The sequence below is a fragment of the Alosa pseudoharengus genome, unplaced genomic scaffold, assembly GCF_046254945.1.
Source record: "Alosa pseudoharengus isolate Yale_2024_CS ecotype anadromous, Long Island Sound unplaced genomic scaffold, YU_APseudo_1.1 YU_APseudo_1.1_scf_10, whole genome shotgun sequence".
Lineage (NCBI taxonomy): Eukaryota > Metazoa > Chordata > Actinopteri > Clupeiformes > Clupeidae > Alosa > Alosa pseudoharengus.
In genome coordinates, this window is record NW_027468565.1 from 35,836,015 (window position 1) to 35,857,827 (window position 21,813).

At 42.0% G+C, this 21,813-nt stretch overlaps 1 protein-coding gene across 3 annotated transcripts in view; it reads right to left on the reverse strand.

The window, feature by feature from the left end:
* nap1l4a (nucleosome assembly protein 1-like 4a) overlaps nt 1-21,813 on the reverse strand; it is a 25,442-nt gene continuing 3,629 nt past the window's right edge. Inside the window, exons 1-16 of one of the 3 annotated variants that reach the window (XR_012983726.1) lie at nt 18,536-18,630; nt 17,493-17,541; nt 17,121-17,178; nt 16,704-16,848; nt 14,771-14,857; nt 14,304-14,426; nt 13,807-13,878; nt 13,472-13,611; nt 11,782-11,927; nt 3,461-3,483; nt 3,194-3,313; nt 2,694-2,726; nt 2,565-2,615; nt 1,958-1,989; nt 1,115-1,265; nt 1-474 (exon numbers count right to left, since the gene is read on the reverse strand). Coding sequence is in view for 2 of the 3 variants with exons in the window: in XM_076271175.1 (XP_076127290.1) it covers nt 1,984-1,989; nt 2,565-2,615; nt 2,694-2,726; nt 3,194-3,313; nt 3,461-3,483; nt 11,782-11,927; nt 13,472-13,611; nt 13,807-13,878; nt 14,304-14,426; nt 14,771-14,857; nt 16,704-16,848; nt 17,121-17,178; nt 17,493-17,520 (1,032 nt within the window). In the remaining variant the exon portion in view is untranslated. Of the gene's footprint in view, nt 1,266-1,957; nt 1,990-2,564; nt 2,616-2,693; nt 2,727-3,193; nt 3,314-3,460; nt 3,484-11,781; nt 11,928-13,471; nt 13,612-13,806; nt 13,879-14,303; nt 14,427-14,770; nt 14,858-16,703; nt 16,849-17,120; nt 17,179-17,492; nt 17,542-18,535; nt 18,631-21,813 lie in introns of those variants that run through there. The other 2 variants (XM_076271175.1, XM_076271187.1) reach the window with 2 other exon arrangements.

Sequence of the window (21,813 nt, forward strand, 5' to 3'; positions counted from 1 at the left end):
TTTTGCACGTTTTGCACAAATTTAAACTTTATTGAATATAGTTTTATGACTAGTCTGTATAAACTAAAAAAATAACATTGCATAACAAATCGGAGAATAAACGACTAAGGCCATTGCTAGTTTATGGACATAAACGAGCTTGTCACGGTATAAAGAGATCCGCCCAACCACTTTCCTCCACAAGCCAGATCTACTGTCCCCAAGTCACTGTGCGTTTTAGGCAGACGTGCATATGAGTGAATTCACCACCCCAAGCGTGGTAACAAAAGTTGGCAGCCCGCGGTCAACGTGCATCGTGAGGTGACCTCCAGGTCTCCTACTGCAGCGTGTTATTTCTGAATGTTGGACAGACACAGGTGGTCACGGGGTCTCATCTCCGCAATGCTCTCCAGTGCAGGATGAAGTCAAAACATCATAGTGGTGATGTTGATGACGACGACGACGGCACCGATGTGCCCAGATGGCACATCTTGGCTGAAAAAATGTTGCCCTCAAACGTGTCAAAACTTCTCACAACTCTGACACATCTACAATGAATGAATGTGTTTAAAAAAAAATACTACAAAAAAAGCAAACAAGAAAACATACAAATACAGTACAATTCGAAAACCACTCCAACCTATCTTTGTTATTTAAAAGATACAAATTGGCAAGGCAACACCAGCGGACTTGTCTTTTCATGGCATACTTTAGCCACCTGATGGCCACCAGCACTGACAGAGGAAACGACTCAAAAAACTAGTTTCTTTAAATAGACACTGTGGCACAGACACAGAATGGGAGACACTGGCAAATCTGGAGCCATCTTTGGGGTCAGTTCTGTCAGAACTGCTGTAAAAGACCCTGAGAGAGAGACGTGTGTGAAACGGAGGGATTTCACTGGACGGTTTTCCCATCCCTAAACATTAAAGTGGTCATTTGACTGTAAATCCCAGTGGCACATCGGCTCTTCATGACAAGACAGCTGTAGCGCAAACTATGGATGGTGGGCTTGAATACAAGGTCACCTTTTGTACAAAAGCACATCATATAAAGACAGAAAACAACAATCAATTAACATAAATATTGACACAAAGTCACAAATACATATTTCTGAACAGTGTTTTGCTGTTACATTTGATTTTAGGGCAGTTGGTAGGGACCTCCTCCTGTGGAAGTACGATATCCTGCTGGATCAGGGGGAGGGGGGCCAGTTTGATGGACAGCTCACCAGTCCAATCCCCACCTTACTGCTGCTTGCACTCAGCAGGCGGGGGCTCGTCTGTCTGCGCAGGTAGGAGAGAGCGACACAGACAAAACGCATGGAGATGGAGAAAGAGTTGCAGAGAAGGAGCAGAGAGGGATATGGGATGAGAGGAAGCAGTGAAGTGTGTCAGTGAAGGGAGAGAGAGTGAGAGAGGAAGAGATCAGGCCAACGAGAAAAGTGAAAATGTTATCGGACAACCCCCAGTGGTGGCTGGTGAATTCAATCAAGCACACACCTTGAATGGATTCTCCTCCTGCATCAGCAAGGGGAACAGAGACGGGGGTGGGAAGCGAGAGAGACAGAGTGAGTCAGCCGTGATGCTGCATCACCACGGGGACGTGTGGAACATCACACACCAAGTAGGGGATTACGGCTCTCTGGGAGTTTCGCTCAGCAGGTGAATTTCACTTTGTACAGTGAGCAAATATCGCCTCACTAAATACCCTTTAACCAATGTGAACCAGTGACCACAGTCAGGAATCAATTGTCAGCGCGTAGATTCCCACTTGACTAAAACAAACTCACTCTGTGTTTCTCGGGTACAGCAGGTGTGTGTGTGTGTGTGTGTGTGTGTGTGTGTGTGTGTGTGTGTGTGTGGCAGGGGTGGAGGTTGGGAACTGTCAGAAGTCAAGCAGAAGAGACACATATGAGAGGAAGAACAAAAAGCCTGAGAGAGGATGGGCCAGGACGCCATCCCCCCGTCTCCCTTACCTAGAAGCGCATGAAGGGAGAGAGGACTACGCCTGCAGGGAGGGGAACAAACAAAAAGAGCACAAATGTCAAGCAGGTACCAACATGCAATTATGCTGTGATTTCTGAGTCGTCATCTCCACTGTGCGCACGCGCGTGTGAGTGTGAGAGAGAGAGAGAGAGAGAGTGTGTGTGTGTGTGTGTGTGTGTGTGTGTGTGTGTGTGTGTGTGTGTATGTGTGTGTGAGTGAGAGTGAGTGAGAGAGAGATTGCGCGTGTGTGTGGTGTGTGGCGTGTGAGTGTGTGTGTGTCTATGCATATATGGGTGTAGATGTGTGAGAGCATGTGTTGGGTGTGTTATATTTGGGTGTGTGTGAGTGAGTGAGAGTGAATGTGTGTGTGTGTGTGTGTGTGTGTGTGTGTGTGTGTGTTAGGACAAATTTGAAAAAAGGTCACATTCCGCTACACAAGGCATTGGATTAATTATTTTCAAACCCAAACAGAACACAACGCCTCTGGATCAGTGCCAGAGTATATGAGAGTCCTAATCGTCTGCTCTATTTACACACACTCCCAACAGACAGCGTTAATAACACCAACACACTCTGTGCCCATGTGTGTCAATTTACCTTGGGCTCATAGTCATCGTCGTCCTCTTCATCACCTTCTTCCTCTTGCTCCTAAAACACAGGAGACGGAGTTATGCGGATTTCATATTAACCGACTCTTAATGCCACCAGTGAGCGCAGCCCACTCACCTCATCACCTTCCTCATACTCCTCTTCGTCCATCTGCAGGAGAAAGCGCACTGTGTTCAGTACAAAGCTCACAATACATCTCACATTTAAGTTAAAGCAATTAGCGTATTACAGGTATTTTATAACTATTATGCATTTCCTATTGTCTAAATGTTATTGCCTAACCCTACCCAATTTTCTATCATGTGATGGACAATAAAAGTTTTTTTTTAATACATGAATCCTGACTGAGATGAACGAACGCACAGACAGACAGACAGACAGACAGACAGACAGACAGACAGACAGACAGACAGACAGACAGACAGACAGACAGACAGACAGACAGACAGACAGACAGACAGACAGACAGACAGACAGACAGACAGACACTTTATTGATCCCTAGGGGAAATTCAAGTGTGTATATCGAGTGTGTGTAAGAGATGAACGCAGAGCACAGTGTGTGTATCGAGTGTGTGTATCGAGTGCGAGTAAGACACACAGAAGCTGGAAACATACGCTCATCTCCTCTTCCATGGCTTCGCCAGTGAAGTACAGCACTGCTCTTGGGACTATTCTCTCACGGAAGAAATGGCCCACTTCAAAATCTGCAGCGAGGGTGAAGTCCAACTCCTCATCCTAAGACAGCGTAAAAAAAAGACAAACAAAAATTCACATTCAGCAAGTTATGATCTGGATCTGCAGTAGCTGATTGATGCTTTGTATTGGTAAAGTACATCAGATGGCATCCATTTATTTCCACCAAACGACAAGAGGCCGACTCACCACTTCACTGTCTCCCGGAGTTGCTGGACAGAGGAGAGAGGGAGAAAAACACCATTAGCCTAACATTTATTACTATTTATCATACACTATTTATATCCTATATATCTATTTATTTATGCTATTTTCTTATTTATAATTTGATAATAACACATTCCATCAATGTCTCAGTGATTTTGGCATCAATAAATTGACAATGGTATTTTTTCATTTAATGAAACCTTTTATCCAAAGCGAAGTAACTTCACTTCAGGCAAGTTACACATTTCATAATTGTGTGTGCCTCCTGGGGACTGACCTGGGGACTATGGTGTTAGCAAACCTGAACCTTGGACCCTTAAATATAAGATATACAACTATAATAATAATAATACGTTTATTTTATATAGCGCCTTTCTCAAACCCAAGGTCGCTTTACATAGTAGTAAACTATACTGGCAGTTAACCAGACTTAGACTGATTTCAGACTTCAAAGAATTCACCGGTATACAATAACCCCACATTGTTTGGGACATGTCTGTTTCTGCTTGTACTCTGAAAGCCCCATTGGGCTGGCAGCGGGTCTGGCTGCGATGACATCAGAAAGGTGGTGAGCGAATCACTCCCAAACCTCCAGCCAATCACAGGTGAGGCACACCTCACAGGAGACCGCCATGGAAACCGCTGCAGCAACCCATTAACAACTCAGACAAACTGTGGTCACGGCAGTGTGCACACATCCGGCCGCTTGAGTGACAGGAGGGAGCAGCCTACTGGCATTCTATCACACACACACACACACACACACACACACACTGACTTTCCCACAGTTTAACCAGGCAGGGCTGCATTCTTCAGCCCTCTTGTAAGACATGAGCTTGGTGAAGGTTAAATGGCAATACCTGAGCCAATAGAGCAACGCCTGGTCACATTTCCTGAATGACTGTGCTGATTTAGATCAAGGTGTGGGCTGGGCCGTTCCAATGGAATACCTTCGCTTAGGTAGGCACCAGCTCAAACCTTCCGAGCTCGACACATACCAAGTGGTTGGTATGTGGTTTTAAGGCCTGAGACCAGACAGACACACATAACTGAACGCAATAGAGCAGTAGGTTTGTCGGTGAGGAAGTGGTTGTCTGTGCTCTACTGGAGGTTTGTGATAACTGCAAGCACTGCTGGGTCAAGGGCTCTGGCTGCATCACCAGCTCCTATTGCCCTGCCACTACGGTCAGTTTGACAACATAATAACATTTTTTTTTAAATCTTAATAAGTAACCACACATTTATTCATGCAGCAGACACTTTTATCCACAGCAACATATGCCAATTAAATTACAAGGGCCATTCTCCCCAGAGCAACTTGGGACTAGGTGCCTTGCTCAAGGACACAATGGTGGTAGCTAGGAATTGAACCCACAACTTTTCAGGTTACTGCATGCTAGCCTAGCTCATTAGCCACTACACTACCACTGCCCTAACCAATGCAAAATTATAACTACATAACAGACAGTTATACTACATACTACAATATTCCAGTAGCACTTACACAAATTGCTGCTTAATCTGAAAAATGGCTAATACATTAACAACCTACATTGCAACATGATCCCGCTATTTTTCTCTAAATAGCAAGAAACTTTTCATAGTCCTCAGAACAAAGTTTTGTGCTGGCAAGTAAACAAAACCTCCAGGTTCTTTGCATAAGATCAGGAGGAGTAACTCTCGTTCTATTCAAAGTTAACCAATGTTACATGAAACCCTCAGTATTCCTTGTGGCCCTCTGTTTAGTCCAGGCGAGCGTGATCGTGGAAAGGCAGTTAAGCAGGCACTGACAGGCTTCTGAAGCCTCCACAGCCTCTAACCACAGTAATGGCTGACTAACACACAAGGCCGAGATGTCAGAGACGTGTGCAAGTCTAACCTGCTGTGCTGACTGCACACATTTCTTCTCATCTGACCTGCTGAAGACCACAGACAGAGACCACTGATCCGTAACTGTATGCATACATCAGCATATCTGGTCATCTCTCAATAAATCTCTGAAATATTTTTTTAAGGAAACACGGTGTAGGAATTCCCTCTTTTGTCAAATATTAGTGTCCTGGGTACACATTTAATGCTAAATACCAAATTCATCTAAAATCGACAAGGGTCATGTTCGTAACCGCGACAACATTATAGGGCATTCTGGGTGTGCATTGTCAAACTCAGAGACTCCATTCTCCTTGTTTCAGTCAGTCAGAGTGGGATCAAGTCTGAAACCACAATTTTAAGGTAAAAAGGACAACATTGTGTTGCTTTAAACATTGAATATTTTAATAAAACTTAAAACTATTACTGAGGTATTGTATGGGTGTGTGCAGGCAAAAAGCTGGTTCACGCATCTAACACCAAGGCGCCCCTTCATTTGTCAGTGTATTATCTCCCCTTTTGGCAATGGAGAGGTGCTGAAATAGCAACTCAAGATGAAAACCCTACACCTCTGCTGTCCTCTAGTGGAGGAGTTGTAGAATGCAACTATCAAAAGGTGCTCACAACAAACCTGTAAAACGCTTCAGAATACCGCAGTGACAGGTGACACTTAAAAGAACTGTACAGACGAGTCATATGAGGTTCTCAGAGACAGGCCGGAAGTACAGAGTAACGATCAACGGTTGGGAAACCAAACTTTCAAAATCTTATCAATGCATCGTGCGCTTGGGCAACCCAGCCCTCTACATGAACAATGTGCTCCAGGTTCACTTTTTAACACTTGTAGCCTATTTAATCCTCCTTGACTTGCCATTGCCAAAAGACAAGGCATATTGTTAATTATCAAAACTATTATTGTTAACCCTTTAACAAAAACATGATAGCTTACAGACGGCATATTGTTAATTATCAAAACTATTATCGTTAACCCATTAACAAAACCATGATAGCCTACAGACGGCATATTGTTAATTAGCAAAACTATTATCGTTAACCCATTAACAAAACCATGATAGCCTACAGACATTTGTAACCATGGGCTACAGCCAAGCAGTGCGTTCTTAACATTCACGTTAATGAAAGTCTTTTCATCCAAGCTATTGGTCACTGACAATGTAGAAATCAGTGAACTCAGCATGTGGCAAACATGCGTGAGAGACTGCAGCACAGTTAACAGACTGCTGTTCAGTTGTCATTTTAGACATGAGCTTATAGGTTGTAGGATATAGTCACAATTACCAGGTGGGGCAGGCCTACCACTCTGAATTAGAAAGTGTGACTGGCTGGCGTGTTGACTGACAATAACCATAGACGGTTCAAGAGGATCTATGCAAATACTTCAGATCAGATTCTGAAACCCAAAAAAATATATAGGCTATATTTATGAAACAAACCACCACACCAATCATGGGTTATGATAATGATTTGAACCTAATAATGAATGATGATGAAAATACATAACTAACCCAGAGCAACTATCGTAACACCCCCAATTATCACCACTTTTGTTCAGAAATTCTAAAACAACGATGTTTTTTAACACTTCAAAATAACATTTGCTAAATGAACCTTACATTTTTCAGTAGCCATAGGTGTGTAGACTTGAACAAAATCTGGTTTGGTTCTTAACGGGAGCATTTACTGCATTTACTACAGAAATATCCGATTTTGTTTACCACGCTCGTAGTTATAGTGCTGGCCTGATGGGTCGCCTATTTACACCGTTTCAACGGCACATGAACGGTGTTAGACTGAGAATTCTCGTCATGAAATTAAAATACCACTGGAGCTCCAAGTGGTTGTGTACACGCAGCCTTACAACACTGTTTACAGCTCTTCGAGTCACGGTAAAATGTCATTTTTGGTACATAGCTAATTTAGACACCTATGGTGTGGGTGCTTGCGTTTCTTTAGGAATCCGCCTACTTGGTTTGTATAGAAATGGATATTAAGTGACACATACACGCAAGACGGCAGAAATACGGGACCGACGGTAATAGGGGGAGTTCCGATACATGACCCAATTCAAATCAGTAATAGCCGAGACCCCCACAGAAGGTATAGTGTGAACAGGAAGAAAACTGCCCCATCAGAGCTGCAATACACCTGAATGAGACCCGGGTCCCCTTTCAAATTAAATCACAATGTGAATACAAAATAAACTCCTTTAAAGTCCTTTTTGCTTTGGTCCACTTTCTGGTCCACTTTTAGAGGACTGAGATTGGTTGTTTTAAAAAGGACTAAATGTGAAAACACCATAAGAAACACTGGGAACCAAAATCTGCCCACTACTGTACATTTCAGACGAGTCTCTGTGACCTTAGTGATGACCAACATCTTAAAAGAACTTAAAACAACTGGACTCTGTGCAGTAAAGAGCAGAGATTATGATCAGGCTTTTGGAAGACCATCACAGTCTACCAAGCTTTAAAAAGGTCACCGACAGGCCAGACATGCAAAATCTCCAAGTACAAAAGGGCATTCCAGCAGCAAAAGGTTTGACTGAACTTCGATACACATTCAGTCTCTGTGTAAAGGCTTGTCCACTCTGCCAATGATAACTGTAAAGCTATCGGTACAAATTATAGGTTGAAATATTGTTACAGTTAATTATGACCACAACATGAACTACAAGGTCATAGGGGATCAATTTCAGAACCATTTTGAGAACAAGAAGCCTGACAGTCAATCAGAATTCATTGAATTTGAGAAATCTCATTCACAAACAAGAAGAATATTGCGGAGACACTTCCCTTATCATTGGTCGGTGTGGACATACCTTAACTCAACCAGTTGTAGAATAATGAGCCAACGAACCATGGTTTGATTCCCATTAAAATAGTGCATTTACAGGAATCGACTAGATGAAGTGATGCAAATGTCTGGGGTAATGTCACGCTATAAATGATTACAAACAATAAACAAACAAAAAACTAGATGTACCGCGTAGCGGTACAAAATATGACCGCCGCTCAGTCCTGCACATCCATTCCGCGAAAATAAATCATATTAATGAATTTGTCTCCATCTTCTACTCCATCCCCCACTCTTGAAACTTTTGTGTATGCTTGTTTGGAATGTGTGTTTGCACACATTCCGCTAACAAAGTAGCCTACTGGCGCTGCAAAGGTGAATAGATTTGTTTCTGGGCCAAAAAATCTGTAACATTGTTATAAAACCTTTAAAATCTCTAAACAATCACAAGTAGGGCAGTTCATCATAGTCCATCCATTGCAACTGGACTGATGAAAGGTACACCTGTAGGCTACATTGTATTTGGGAAAAGCAGAAGGTAGCAGCATAATGTATTTATTTATTTATTATTAAACTAAAACAATCCCTGTCAGTTCCATGCAGTTTTCAACAGCTATCAAGAAGAGAGGTCATGTCATGGATTTTTGTGAATGTTTCTTCTTCTACATATGCATAGGTTTAGTCATCTAGTTCAAATTATATTCAGCTTTATTGTCAATGCACAAATTAAATACCAGTAGTCTAAAACAAAATGCCGTTTTACCCAGTGGTGCAAATAACTGACATGTCCAAAAGGGCCTTCATGAAATGCGTTGCGAGACTGTTCATACACATTTTAACGGGCAAAGTTGAAGAGCTACTCTCCGTTATTGTTTGTGCAAATAATATGCTGATTCATGTTCCCTTGCATTTTGCAACCATGAGGTCCATGGTTAAGCTCAATCTTTTGACGCAATCTTTTGATTTTCACCCAGCCTAGTCCATGGTAGGCGCCCGATAGAAATATTGTTTAATTTTGCGATTGAGATATCCACGCACTGGCGCCCCCCCTGCGACGTGTTCGCCCCCCGGTTTTAGAGCTATTCTAAATGCAAAAATGCATAGACATTGCATGACAAAACCGTGACTGTTAACAAACTATAAGCTATATAAGGTAGGCCCTATGCTAGGCCTATTACACAACACAAATTGTCACCAGGCTATGCTGGCGACCCAAATAAAATCTCCGTTGGAACCAATGGCTTACACCTTACAGTATCAAGCTGCCACCTCTTGGCGAAAAGTTAATAGTTTTGCATATCAGTAGTAATACATTTCACGTAGCTGTGAATCACGGAAAGGGCGAATGAAGTGGACACTTCTAAATGGAACCCAACCCACTGTACAGTAACTCAAGGTCTGTGGCTAAAGCAGCCATAATGAAAGCGTTATCATTGTTTGGATACTTCACACACACGTGTTTTTTAATCGCATAGACTACAACTACCAAGCTGGAATCAAAGCACATCGACTCCCCTCTCACACCCTAAACACGCACTTCGAACAAACAAAAAGCGCCTCAGTCTCACGGAATAGCCATAGGCAAAACTGTATCTGACCGGTGTAACGTTGGTACTAAATCATCCATCGCAAAGAATGATTTTTGTAGCACGTGCAACAAATATGTGTAGGTACAGCCCTGCCCTGAATACATCTCAACGTGCGCTCTAAAACATCTGGTTTAAATGGAGATGTAGATCATCACGGGATCATAGACAGGTTATCTTTCAGGTAGCCTAGGCCTATATATTTTCCATTAAAAAACCATCACGTAGCGAACGTGTTGTGGCTAACTCACTTAGCTCCTGTTAGTAGCCTAGGTTATGGTCATAAGCAAATGAGATGACAGTCGAAAGATACAATTAGTGCTGTTATCGATTTGCTTGGTAGCCTATAAACGCATTTATGGTTTTCTACAAATACATCAATAATCAAATTGGCCTCCATCACTCAACCATGCTAACGGTAACATTATTTTACCTACGTTCTGCTATTGATAGGATTAACGTAGCCTACCTGCAGTAAAAAACAAGCATGTCCGATAAACATTCTCAGATTTATTTCGGCTTCAAGAGGAAATGGGAATTACATTTCATGCAGAAATCATCCTACCCTTAGACGTTCTCTGCGGTAAACTACTGTAGCCTACAGTCTTGTCCTTGTAGGAAGCATAGTGTCTTTCTAACCCACTTTAGATTAACTTCCAACAAAATTACGTCTCACTGCAACGATGCGCCATCTAGTGGACAAACGACTACTTATCGCCAATACTGGAAATGCAGCCATGATGATGATGATGAATATTTATTTTTGGCTTTCTTTTAATCCTACTGAATTTGTAATTATGTATCAGCCGTTCTAATACCGATAGTATGTGGGTGCCTGTGTGTGTGTGTGCATGTGTATATGTGTGCACCACCATCTACAGGCCAATGAGTGTAGAGTCACTAAATGTACACATAACTTAATTTTTTAGACCCCCCCATGGATGAAATTCTACGAAACTTGGCATACCCCCATAGAATGTCAGGTTAATCATACACATAAAATTTGGTGCAGTTCTGAACGTCTTTACTGAAGAGAGGGGCGATTAAAGCAGAATGATATTGCATTTTCATTTTTTACCGGGGGGGTGCAAATCACAAATGAGTGATTATGGGCTAAGTTGATGTGGGCCCTTGAGACCAACATACCATAAAAATTTCTTCATCCTCGGTGCCACGGTTCAGGTAGTTATTTAGGAAAAACTGCATTTTTTGGGTTTCGGGGGGCCCAGCGCGGAGGGGGAGTGGCCCCCGGGGACCAAACGAAATTTTTCCGTAAAAGTCTAGTGGGGCTACATACCCACCAAATTTCATGTGCCCCGGTGTTTCGGTGCCCCGGGTATCGTTGACCAAAATTTCAGGAAGTAGATGACGGGGGAAAAAAAAAAAAAAAAAAAAAAACTTTGACAATCCCTATATGACCGCTTCGCTAGCTTCGCTAGCGGCGGTCATAATAAATAAATAGGGCAATGTACATGTTTATGTGGTCCTACAGAAGCTTGGATGCTTGGATATGTGCAGGCATGTGAGGCCCAGAGGATGCCTCAGGCCTTACCCTTCACAGGGCAAAACAAACAATCAATCAATCAATAAATAAATAAATAAATAAATAAATAAATAAATAGGGCAATGTACATGTTTATGTGGTCCTACAGAAGCTTGGATGCTTGGATATGTGCAGGCATGTGAGGCCCAGAGGATGCCTCAGGCCTTACCCTTCACAGGGCAAAACAAACAATCAATCAATCAATCAATCAATCAATAAATAAATAAATAAATAAATAAATAAATAAATAAATAAATAAATAGGGCAATGTACATGTTTATGTGGTCCTACAGAAGCTTGGATGCTTGGATATGTGCAGGCATGTGAGGCCCAGAGGATGCCTCAGGCCTTACCCTTCACAGGGCAAAACAAACAATCAATCAATCAATCAATAAATAAATAAATAAATAAATAGGGCAATGTACATGTTTATGTGGTCCTACAGAAGCTTGGATGCGTATGTGAGGCCCAGAGGATGCCTGAGGCCTTACCCTTCACGGGGCTGAAGAAGTTGAAGAAGGAGTCCTGGGGGATCTGCTTGGTGACGGTACGCACTGTGCCTCTGCCCTTGTGCTTCTGCTTCTTCTTCATGATCTTCATCGTCACGTCTTTGCCTTTCTGCCAGCTGATCTGGCATCTGCAGCAAGAAGAACAGAAGAATAGAATAGAAGAATAGGTCTTTATTGTCATTGTCACAAGTACAACGACATTTAAAGTGCTTTCCTGTCAGTGCATCATTCATGAGTCTATAAAAATATAATTTTAAAAAGAATAAATAGAAACATATAAAATAGCATTAGCAGCATACACACACACACAGTTACTGCATTGCAAGACAATACATTTTTCTTTTCTTTTTTTTAAACCCTGCATTGGTTTCTTTTGTTTTGGGGACATTCCGAGAGTAGAGAGACAAAAAACAACTGGATTTGGGATGGGGTGTAGAATCAGGTATTGTCATGGGCAGGCGCCTGTAACCGTTGCGGCCGTAGGTGTTACTGGACACTGACGTCACTGCATATTTACGAGAAAGTTATGGTGCACGCGAACGTCACAAACAGCTGCAGCGCTGCGCTCATCATCAAAATGTTTTTCCCGATGTATTTATTCTACTGTCAGAGACTGATGCAAGAGAAGCGGGTTCTGTGTTGCGTTCATTTCAGTGACTGACGTGTGAGAAGAGAAGCGGGGTGTGTGTTGTGTTACATTGCGTTATTCATTTTCACGTCTCTTCAGCACAGCAACAGCAATGGCAATTCATCTTCGTTGAAGTTTGAGGTGCAGTCAACGGTGTTGAAGTAGGCTAAGCAATAAATCAATATTGAATTAGTTATCGGATATTATTAAAAAGTAGCGGAATTATTTGTGGTTGACACAATTAAAACTTGATCAAAAAGTTATGGATTTCATGTTGGCCGCGAATTCAGTTACGTTGTGTCAGTGTAACGCCAGCCTAGTCTAAACAAATATTTGGCTACTGCCATACAAAGCTAAACCACAGTAATGTTATCTAATGGGCTTTGAGACATCTTCTCTGTTCTTGTGACAAAGTCTCCTGGTTCAATTGTTTCCAGTTTCATAGAAACTGGGGTGTTAAATTTGCAGTAGCCTAACTACAAAACCCAACCTAATAATGTTACCAAGGCATCGCGTTGATGTTTCTCCATTTCTTGTTCTCTTTACCCATCAGGCAACTAATCCAAATGTAGTAAAGAAGGATTAAAAACTACAGCTACAGTAACATAAAAACTGCAACGGTAGTGTTTTTAAAACCATGTGTAGGCATATTGTATGCACACCCTCCCTGTTGCGTATTGCTTCCTTTACTGCTGAATATTATCAGTGTAACTACCTACGCAGGCTATCCATCCTCTATTGATGTTCATGCAAACATGCTCCCCCATTGGGCTTGGCAAAAAATTGGGCAATACTACTTTCAGACAAGTGACGGCACCCCTGATCGGAGGTGCAATAGCTCAGCACCTAAACATCTAAACAACTAAACATTAGCTCAACACCGTTTCTTACCATTCACAGTCTACTATCTCAGTGCATTAGCTCAACACCTAAACATTTAAACAACTAAACATTAGCTCAACACGGTTTCTTACCATTCACAGTCTACTATCTCAGTGCATTAACACCTAAACAACTAAACATGAGCTCAACACCATTTCTTACCCTTCGCAGTCCACTATCTCAGTGCCCTCGAAGGAGAAGGGGTCCGCCTCATCCGGCTCAGCTTTCATCTTGTACAGCTTGGTGAGGACTGTGTTGCTGAAATAACTATTGGGCTCAAAGTGGAACTCCAGGGTGAAGCTCTGTTAAGAGAAGAGGGACAAGCATTAGCTCAACACCTTTTTTAGTTAAGTTTACTTAGACCGACTTAGACATAAAATGACTTTTTCTACACATTCCGTGAATAGCTAGCGACAAACAAGAAGACACATTTCAAATACTCATCAAAAAATAAGCAATGACCAAATAACCCTGTTATAATTCAAAGAACTACTGACCATTGGCTGTCCAGGTTCAGAAAACTTCACAGTGATGTCCTGCAAATGCTTCAGGATAGGTTCATCGTGTTCCTGTTGAGAAGGAGGATGGAATCTTATGGGAGAGAGCACTATGCAACATAAATTATTCTAAACATGACTACAATGAAATTTAGCCATCATAGTTTGATGACAATGAATTGTACTGTCTCTTCACGTCTGATTTTTATAGCATTACCTGTAGGACGCAACCTATTCAGAATAATCTAGAGCCTTCTGATACATATTTTCTATTTCAGACACTGATGCTTGAAGATTACTTCAACAAAAGCATCACAAATGTCAAACTCACAAAAAGTAAAGTGAATCATCACTTATCAGCTCTTTTTATAACCTTGAACCTGTTTCCCCCGTTCTTACTCCATCACCTCGCTGACCTCTGACCTCTCTGCGCACCTGGGTGTAAAAAAAATAAAATAGAAAAGCCCAGATCAGCATGGCCTGGGGCTGAAGCTGACCTGCATCATCTCGCCGAGCATGGGAACATTCCGGAAGATGGTGAGCCAGAACTCTGGGATGCCCTTAGGGGCGTCTCCAGCCTCACTCTTATCCTCCAGCACAGCCTTCTTCTTGAGTCCCTCCTGAGGAACACACAGCAAACACACGGACACATTAGATACAGGAAGCTTGGCGATCGAGAAGATGAAGACATGACACTATCTATTTCAGGAACTGCCAGTGTCTGAGGGTGAATTGCTCATTGCGCAGTTTCTACAATTCTACATTTTAGCTACACTAAAAACAGACATGCTATACATGTAGGGGTTGGCTGAGCTGAGGTCACACATCTACAGTTCACTATGTGCACTTTGAAGTAACCATATGGCATTTAGAGTAGGCTACACAAGCTTTTGACAGAATTTACACAAGTAAGGTGCAAGTAAATAATTCATAATTATACAAATTGGAAAAGAATCATCCTCACAGTGAGATCTTCATCTTCCTCTCTGTCACTGTGCCATTCACACTCTTCATCAGTGGGTTCCACTGCTCCGGACACCACACTTCGTCTCTGGTGCACACAAAATCAAGACATCAGTTAATCTTAATCTTAGTGAAAACACACACACACACACACACACGCGCACACACACACGCGCATACACACACACACCCACGCATGTACAGGCACAAAGACCTTTAATATCAAATGAGCGCACCCACACACACACACAATAAACCACCAGTGCCTTTCACTTCTCAGACATGGAAAGGCATTCCACAATGTGAACCAATAAAGCACTATAGACAAAGGAAGAAATGTGCTAAAACAAACACATGAAAACAACCGGCATGTCAGGTTTGGGACAGACAAAGTATATAAGTAATTAAGTAAAATATTTTATAGAGCACATTTAAACACAGCTTTCACTGACCAAAGTGCTGTACAAAATAAAATAAAGTAAAAATAAGTAAACAATGAATTACAATGAGACCAGCAACAGCAGACCGACACAGATCAACAGCAACAATGACTCAACATCAACAACAGAAGACATGTACAGAGTTACAGACAGGGCAACAGACAGAGGGTTAGGAAGCTGGGAAGGATAAGTTAAAAAGGTGGGTTTTGAGTCTCGACTTAAAAACAAAGATGGAGGGAGCATTTTTATTGTCTCGAGGCAACTGATTCCACAGCCGTGGCGAGCAACGTCAACTTTGTGATACTCTCACATTTTACCAGTGCTCTATACAAATTGCTTTTCTTTCCACAGGAAGAGCACTCAGTTATGCAGCTATGGAGAATAACATCAGGGTTATGCAGCTATGGAGAATAACATCAGGGGGGGGTTATTTTCATCGCTCTCCTTGTTTACTTTACACACCCGATTTTTACAGCATTACTTCGCTTCATCAGTATCAGTACTGCACGGCCAGACAGACAGACAGACCAGAGACGCTACTCTAGCGCTGTGACTTCATAGTTCCTCCTGTTGGTTTGTGGTTGGACCACTTGTCCCCTTCACTGGAAATTGCCGAGCTTGAACGGAGAGCAGCTGGCTACTCGTAAGAGATGGGGTAGGGAAATGTAGCACTGGAGTGTTGCCTCGGCCGCACTGGAAACCCCACGGGAGAGGCAGCACTCACGTGCATCACAGCCAGGCCACGCTGGGCATGCATGTGAAGCGCTCCATTTGCAGAGCGTGAAAATAGTTTTAGAGGACTGGTCTAATTTTTTCGAGTGTACGTACCGCTATCACATCTGTTGTAGCCAGTTCCATTGATTACAGTAGAAGCTAACAGTTGCAACATACGCTCTGCAAATGGAACGCTTCAGTTATGTGTGTGGTGCAGCCTCCCTGTTAAGACTAATGGCCTTGCCTTGAAATAGGCCTATCCATATTTGCAGCAAAGCCATGGGACAGCTTCTATTCTACATGAAGTAGCCCACCCATGCTCTCCATGTTAAGAGAACTCTGTTAGGGATGCAGTCAGCAGCAGAGAAGAGGGTGCGAGACTGAACCAGAGACTTTCTAATGAGGAGACACAGAACTCAAATTCTCCATAGAAATGCATGGGGTTAGTTTGTAACGCCAATATGGCTGTTGTCTACACATATCCCACCCCTTCCTCGGCAAAACGTCGACATGTGAATACATTGAGCCAATCATGTGGTGTGATGTGAATACATTGAGCCAATCACATGTTGTGTTGTGAAGACATCTTCCCAATCATGTGTTGTGAACTCGCCGCTGGAGCAAGATTGGTGTCATGAAGCCTTGCTCACGCGCATTTCTGCTGAATAGGATGCCCGATGAGTGCCCAAAAAGCGTTGCTATATGGCCGCCGAGTGGAGGGACTTGCCTAAAAGGACTTTGACTGAACTGAGATCAGTGGTGGGGCAGGTGGGCGGCTACCTTGTCGAACAGAGGCTGGTAGAGGGCGGCGTACTTTCTCTCCAGCTCGTGGACTTCCTCGTAGAACTTGGCCTCGATGTGAGCACTCTGGAGCTGCAGCCTCTTCAGGGCGTGGACCCTCCTCTTCACCGCCTTGGGGAGAATGCTGAGGGGAGAGAGGACCAACACAGGGGTAGAGAACATGTCAGCACAACTCAAATGAAGAAGCACATGTTGAATGGCAAGAAAGATCTCAAATCTATCTCAGGATCATAGAGAGCCTATGCATTTACTGCTGTGCTGCTCGCAATTTTATAACCAGACTGGAATCAAACTAGGTTTGATCACATACCAAATCTTAAAGAGCAATTACTCGGCTTATCCTTTATGCAAAACAGTAAGGGAATGAAATAGTCTGATATGTCACATTTTCCTTACCTCTCAATAGGGGGAAACCCTTCAGGTCTATCAGCTGCCATAATCAGCTCAGCCTTACCTGTCAAGGCAACAACACATTGATTGAATCGCCAATCAAATGATGCAAAGAATACAGATTACTCAAGTTCTTAAACGGACATGCTTCTGAATTACTGACGTGTTCAGTAAGGCTTACTCTTGTCTAACCTTGTGGCCTCAAGGCCTTAACATCTTCATGCTTGCCAAGATCCTTTCACTAATTGCGCTTAACACATTAATCATCCAGTGGTTTTGCCTCACATAACATATTTTAGAGTTCCGTTGGTCATTACAGATCAAAGTTGTTTTACACAAGAAATAATAAATAAATAAATAAATAAGTAAGTAAGTTACCTTTACCATCACCTTTTTTCCCATCCATTTTTAAGTTTATCCCCTTCCACTGTGAAAACAAAACACAAGTCTGCACGGGAATCGCACTTCACACTGCAACCCCTTGTGACTTCTGTGTCGCTATTTGACACTTTCTAGGCCACAACACCACAGCCAAGTTGGAGTGATGCAACAGCTGCTCAAGAAAATCGCAGAAATGTAGGCTTTCTACAGTGAAAAACTCTGAAAATGTGTTTAGTATCTAACAAGTATCACGTTGTCCATAGTCGTTTAATAAGAGCTGTTTAGCCAGCCCCAAATGTAACGTTATATGACCACAAGAAAGATAACAGCATTATGACGGTCCGTGTGTGTAGATCATGACAATAGTTAAAGTACAAAGCAGACTTCTAGCGTACTAACGTCAACTGAGTAACACACAGTAGCCTAATGACAGCTGTTCCAGTGGAGAACATGAGCTGGTTACATATCTGGCTTGAAATATCGATACAAGAAGCTTTAACCAACCAGACAACTGCTAACTAGAAAGGCAGCCATTCTCGATTGGCTGACTTTTCGTGGAATAAAGTGTTAAGGTCATATCATAGATAGTTTATTATACAGTTAGACATCTTAGTATTTAAGTCAAATGATCACAAAATACAACTTTAAAGTTGCGTGGTAAGCTAAATATCTTATGTTAGCGTTAGTGTACATCTCAGTCTTTGCTAACCCCGAGTAACGTTACAAGTTGTCCGACACCTATACAACTTTGCTACAAATTAGTTATACTGTCACCCAACAAGACAACGGTGATTCTGGTGTTAATCTTATCGTAATCAACAGACATACATAACTTTTCCTCGTTACACCACCCGCCGTTATTCTATTAAATGCCCGCATGAAAACCTCGGGCACATGGAGATTGTCACGTTGTGACAGCATCAATGATCTAAAGGACAAGCGTCCTGAAACGTTTCCAAAACAAAGTAAAGTTATATCAGACACTGTTGATCTTTCTTTTTTTAGTGCGTTGCCAATAAAAATGTATAATTTTACTGTACCTTGTAACTTCACTAATGTTCACAAGCTCGCCACCGACCTCACGTTTTCGCCGCAAAGAGCGCAATGCACTTCTTACCATACGACGTTCTCATTGGACAATCCTGACTATACTTTATTCCAATTGGCTGACTATTGGACAACCTAAAAGACGCAGGCGCCACCGACAGTGCAACCTCTGATTAGCTGGATTGGGCAGCCAGCGGCAGTCATCCAGCAAAAGTCACGAGAATAATGTTGTTTGTTGATTTTTAATGTTGATTTCTAATTGGACGTTAGATCTGTGCTATTTAATACCGCTATGTTTGTCAAATTGCAACAAGTGTTTTAGGCTATAAAGTAAAAGTACAAATTCTCCAATTCAATTCATGAATGATGATCATGAAACAAAGAGGAATCATTCTCCTGATTTCCGTTGTAGCCTGATCATTCTTAAACGTAGTCGTCCCCCCCTAATGTATTCGATGTGAAATATCTGGCTGCTAATAAATGTTGTTACAAAATAACAAGCGTGTAACAGAGTGTAGGCCAACTTGATGGGGAGGGGTAGACAGTCATAGTAACAAGCATAACTAGATGTACCGCATAGCGGTACAAAATATGACCGCCGCTCAGTCCTGTACATCCATTCCGCGAAAATAAATCATATTAATGAATTTGTCTCCATCTTCTACTCCATCCCCCACTCTTGAAACTTTTGTGTATACTTGTTTCCGCACACAAAGTAGCCTACTGGCGCTGCAAAGGTGAATAGATTTGTTTCTGGGCCAAAAAATTTGCAGCATTGTTATAACACCTTTAAAATCTCTATACAATCACAAGTAGGGCAGTTCATCCATTGCAACTAGACTGATGAAAGGTACACCTGTAGGCTACATTGTATTTGGGAAAAGCAGAAGGTAGCAGCATAATGTATTTATTTATTTATTATTAAACAAAACAATCCCTGTCAGTTCCATGCAGTTTTCAACAGCTATCAAGAAGAGAGGTCATGTCACGGATTTTTGTGAATGTTTCTTCTTCTACATATGCATAAGTTTAGTCATCTAGTTCATATGATATTCAGCTTTATTGTCAATGCACAAATTAAATACCAGTAGTCTAAAACAAAATGCCGTTTTACCCAGTGGTGCAAATAACTGACATGTCCAAAAGGGCCTTAATGAAATGCGTTGCGAGACTGTATACACATTTTAACGGGCAAAGTTGAAGAGCTACTGTCCGTTATTGTTTGTGCAAATAATATGCTGATTCATGTTCCCTTGCATTTTGCAACTATGAGGTCCATGGTTAGTCTGGCTTTCGCCAAACCAAGCTCAATTTTTGGCGCAATCTTTTGATTTTCACCCAGCCTAGTCCATGGTAGGCGCCCGATAGAAATATTGTTTAATTTTGCGATTGAGATATCCACGCACTGGCGACGTGTTCGCCCCCCGGTTTCAGAGCTATTGTAAATGCAAAAATGCATAGAGGGAGTTATGACAAAACCGTGACTGTTAACAAACTATAAGCTATATAAGGTAGGCCCTATGCTAGGCCTATTACACAACACAAATTGTCACTAGGCTATGCTGGCGACCCAAATAAAATCTCCTTTGGAACCAATGGCTTACACCTTACAGTATCAAGCTGCCACCTCTTTGCGAAAAGTTAATAGTTTTGCATATCAGTAGTAATACATTTCAAGTAGCTGAATCACCGAAAGGGCGAATGAAGTGGACACTTCTAAATGGAACCCAACCCACTGTACAGTAGCTCAAAGTCTGTGGCTAAAGCAGCCATAATGAAAGCGTTATCATTGTTTGGATACTTCACACACACGTGTTTTTTAATCGCATAGACTACAACTACCAAGCTGGAATCAAAGCACATCGACTCCCCTCTCACACCCTAAACACGCACTTCGAACAAACAAAAAGCGCCTCAGTCTCACGGTATAGCCATAAGCAAAACTGTATCTGACCGGTGTAACGTTGGTACTAAATCATCCATCGCAAAGAATGATTTTTGTAGCACGTGCAACAAATATGTGTAGGTACAGCCCTGCCCTGAATGCATCTCAACGTGCGCTCTAAAACATCTGGTTTAAATGGAGATGTAGATCATCACGGGTGCGTTAATAAATCTACATTGCGGCGAGTTGACACAAATTATTCTCTTTGACGAATTTATGTAGTTTCCGTTACTTTACTTTGAGCCATGCTCTTCCTTACTTGAATCACCTTTGAAAATAGAGGATTGAAGTAGCCTATATGGGTGTTTGGGAATGAACGTTGACTCAGATGCTTTTTGAGACCAATAAAATGTCAGAAATGTCCCAGCCTGGTGTTTAGGATGCATCATAGATCTTTCAGGTAGCCTATATATTTTCCATTAAAAAAAACATCACGTAGCGAACGTATTGTGGCTAACTCACTTAGCTCCTGTTAGTAGCCTAAGCTGGTCATAAGCAAATGAGATGACAGTCGAAAGATACAATTACTGCTGTTATCAATTTGCTTGGTAGCCTATAAACGCATTTATGGTTTATCCATCACTCAACCATGCTAATGGTAACATTATTTTACCTACATTCTGCTATTGATAGGATTAACGTAGCCTACCTGCAGTAAAAAACAAGCATGTCCGATAAACATTCTCAGATTTATTTCGGCTTCAAGAGGAAATGGGAATTACATGTCATGCAGAAATCATCCTACCCTTAGACGTTCTCTGCGGTAAACTACTGTAGCCTACTGTCTTGTCCTTGTAGGAAGCATAGTGTCTTTCCAACCCACTTTAGATTAACTTCCAACAAAATTACGTCTCACTGCAACGATGCGCCATCTAGTGGACAAACGACTACGTGACGCCAATACTGGAAATGCAGCCAAATTATTATTATGATGAATATTTGGGTTTCCTTTAATCCTACAGAATTTGTAATTATGTATCGGCCGTTCTAATTGCCGATACTGATGGTATACGTGCCTGTGTGTGTGTGTGCGTGTGTATATGTGTGCACCACCATCTACAGGCCAATGAGTGTACAGTCACTAAATGTACACATAACTTAATTTTTTAGACCCCCCCATGGATGAAATTCTACGAAACTTGGCATACCCCCAGAGAATGTCAGGTTAATCATACACATAAAATTTGGTGCAGTTCTGAACGTCTCAACTGAAGAGAAGGGCGATTAAAGCAGAATGATATTGCATTTTCATTTTTTACCGGGGGGGTGCAAATCACAAATGAGTGATTATGGGCTAGGTTGATGTGGGCCCTTGAGACCAACATA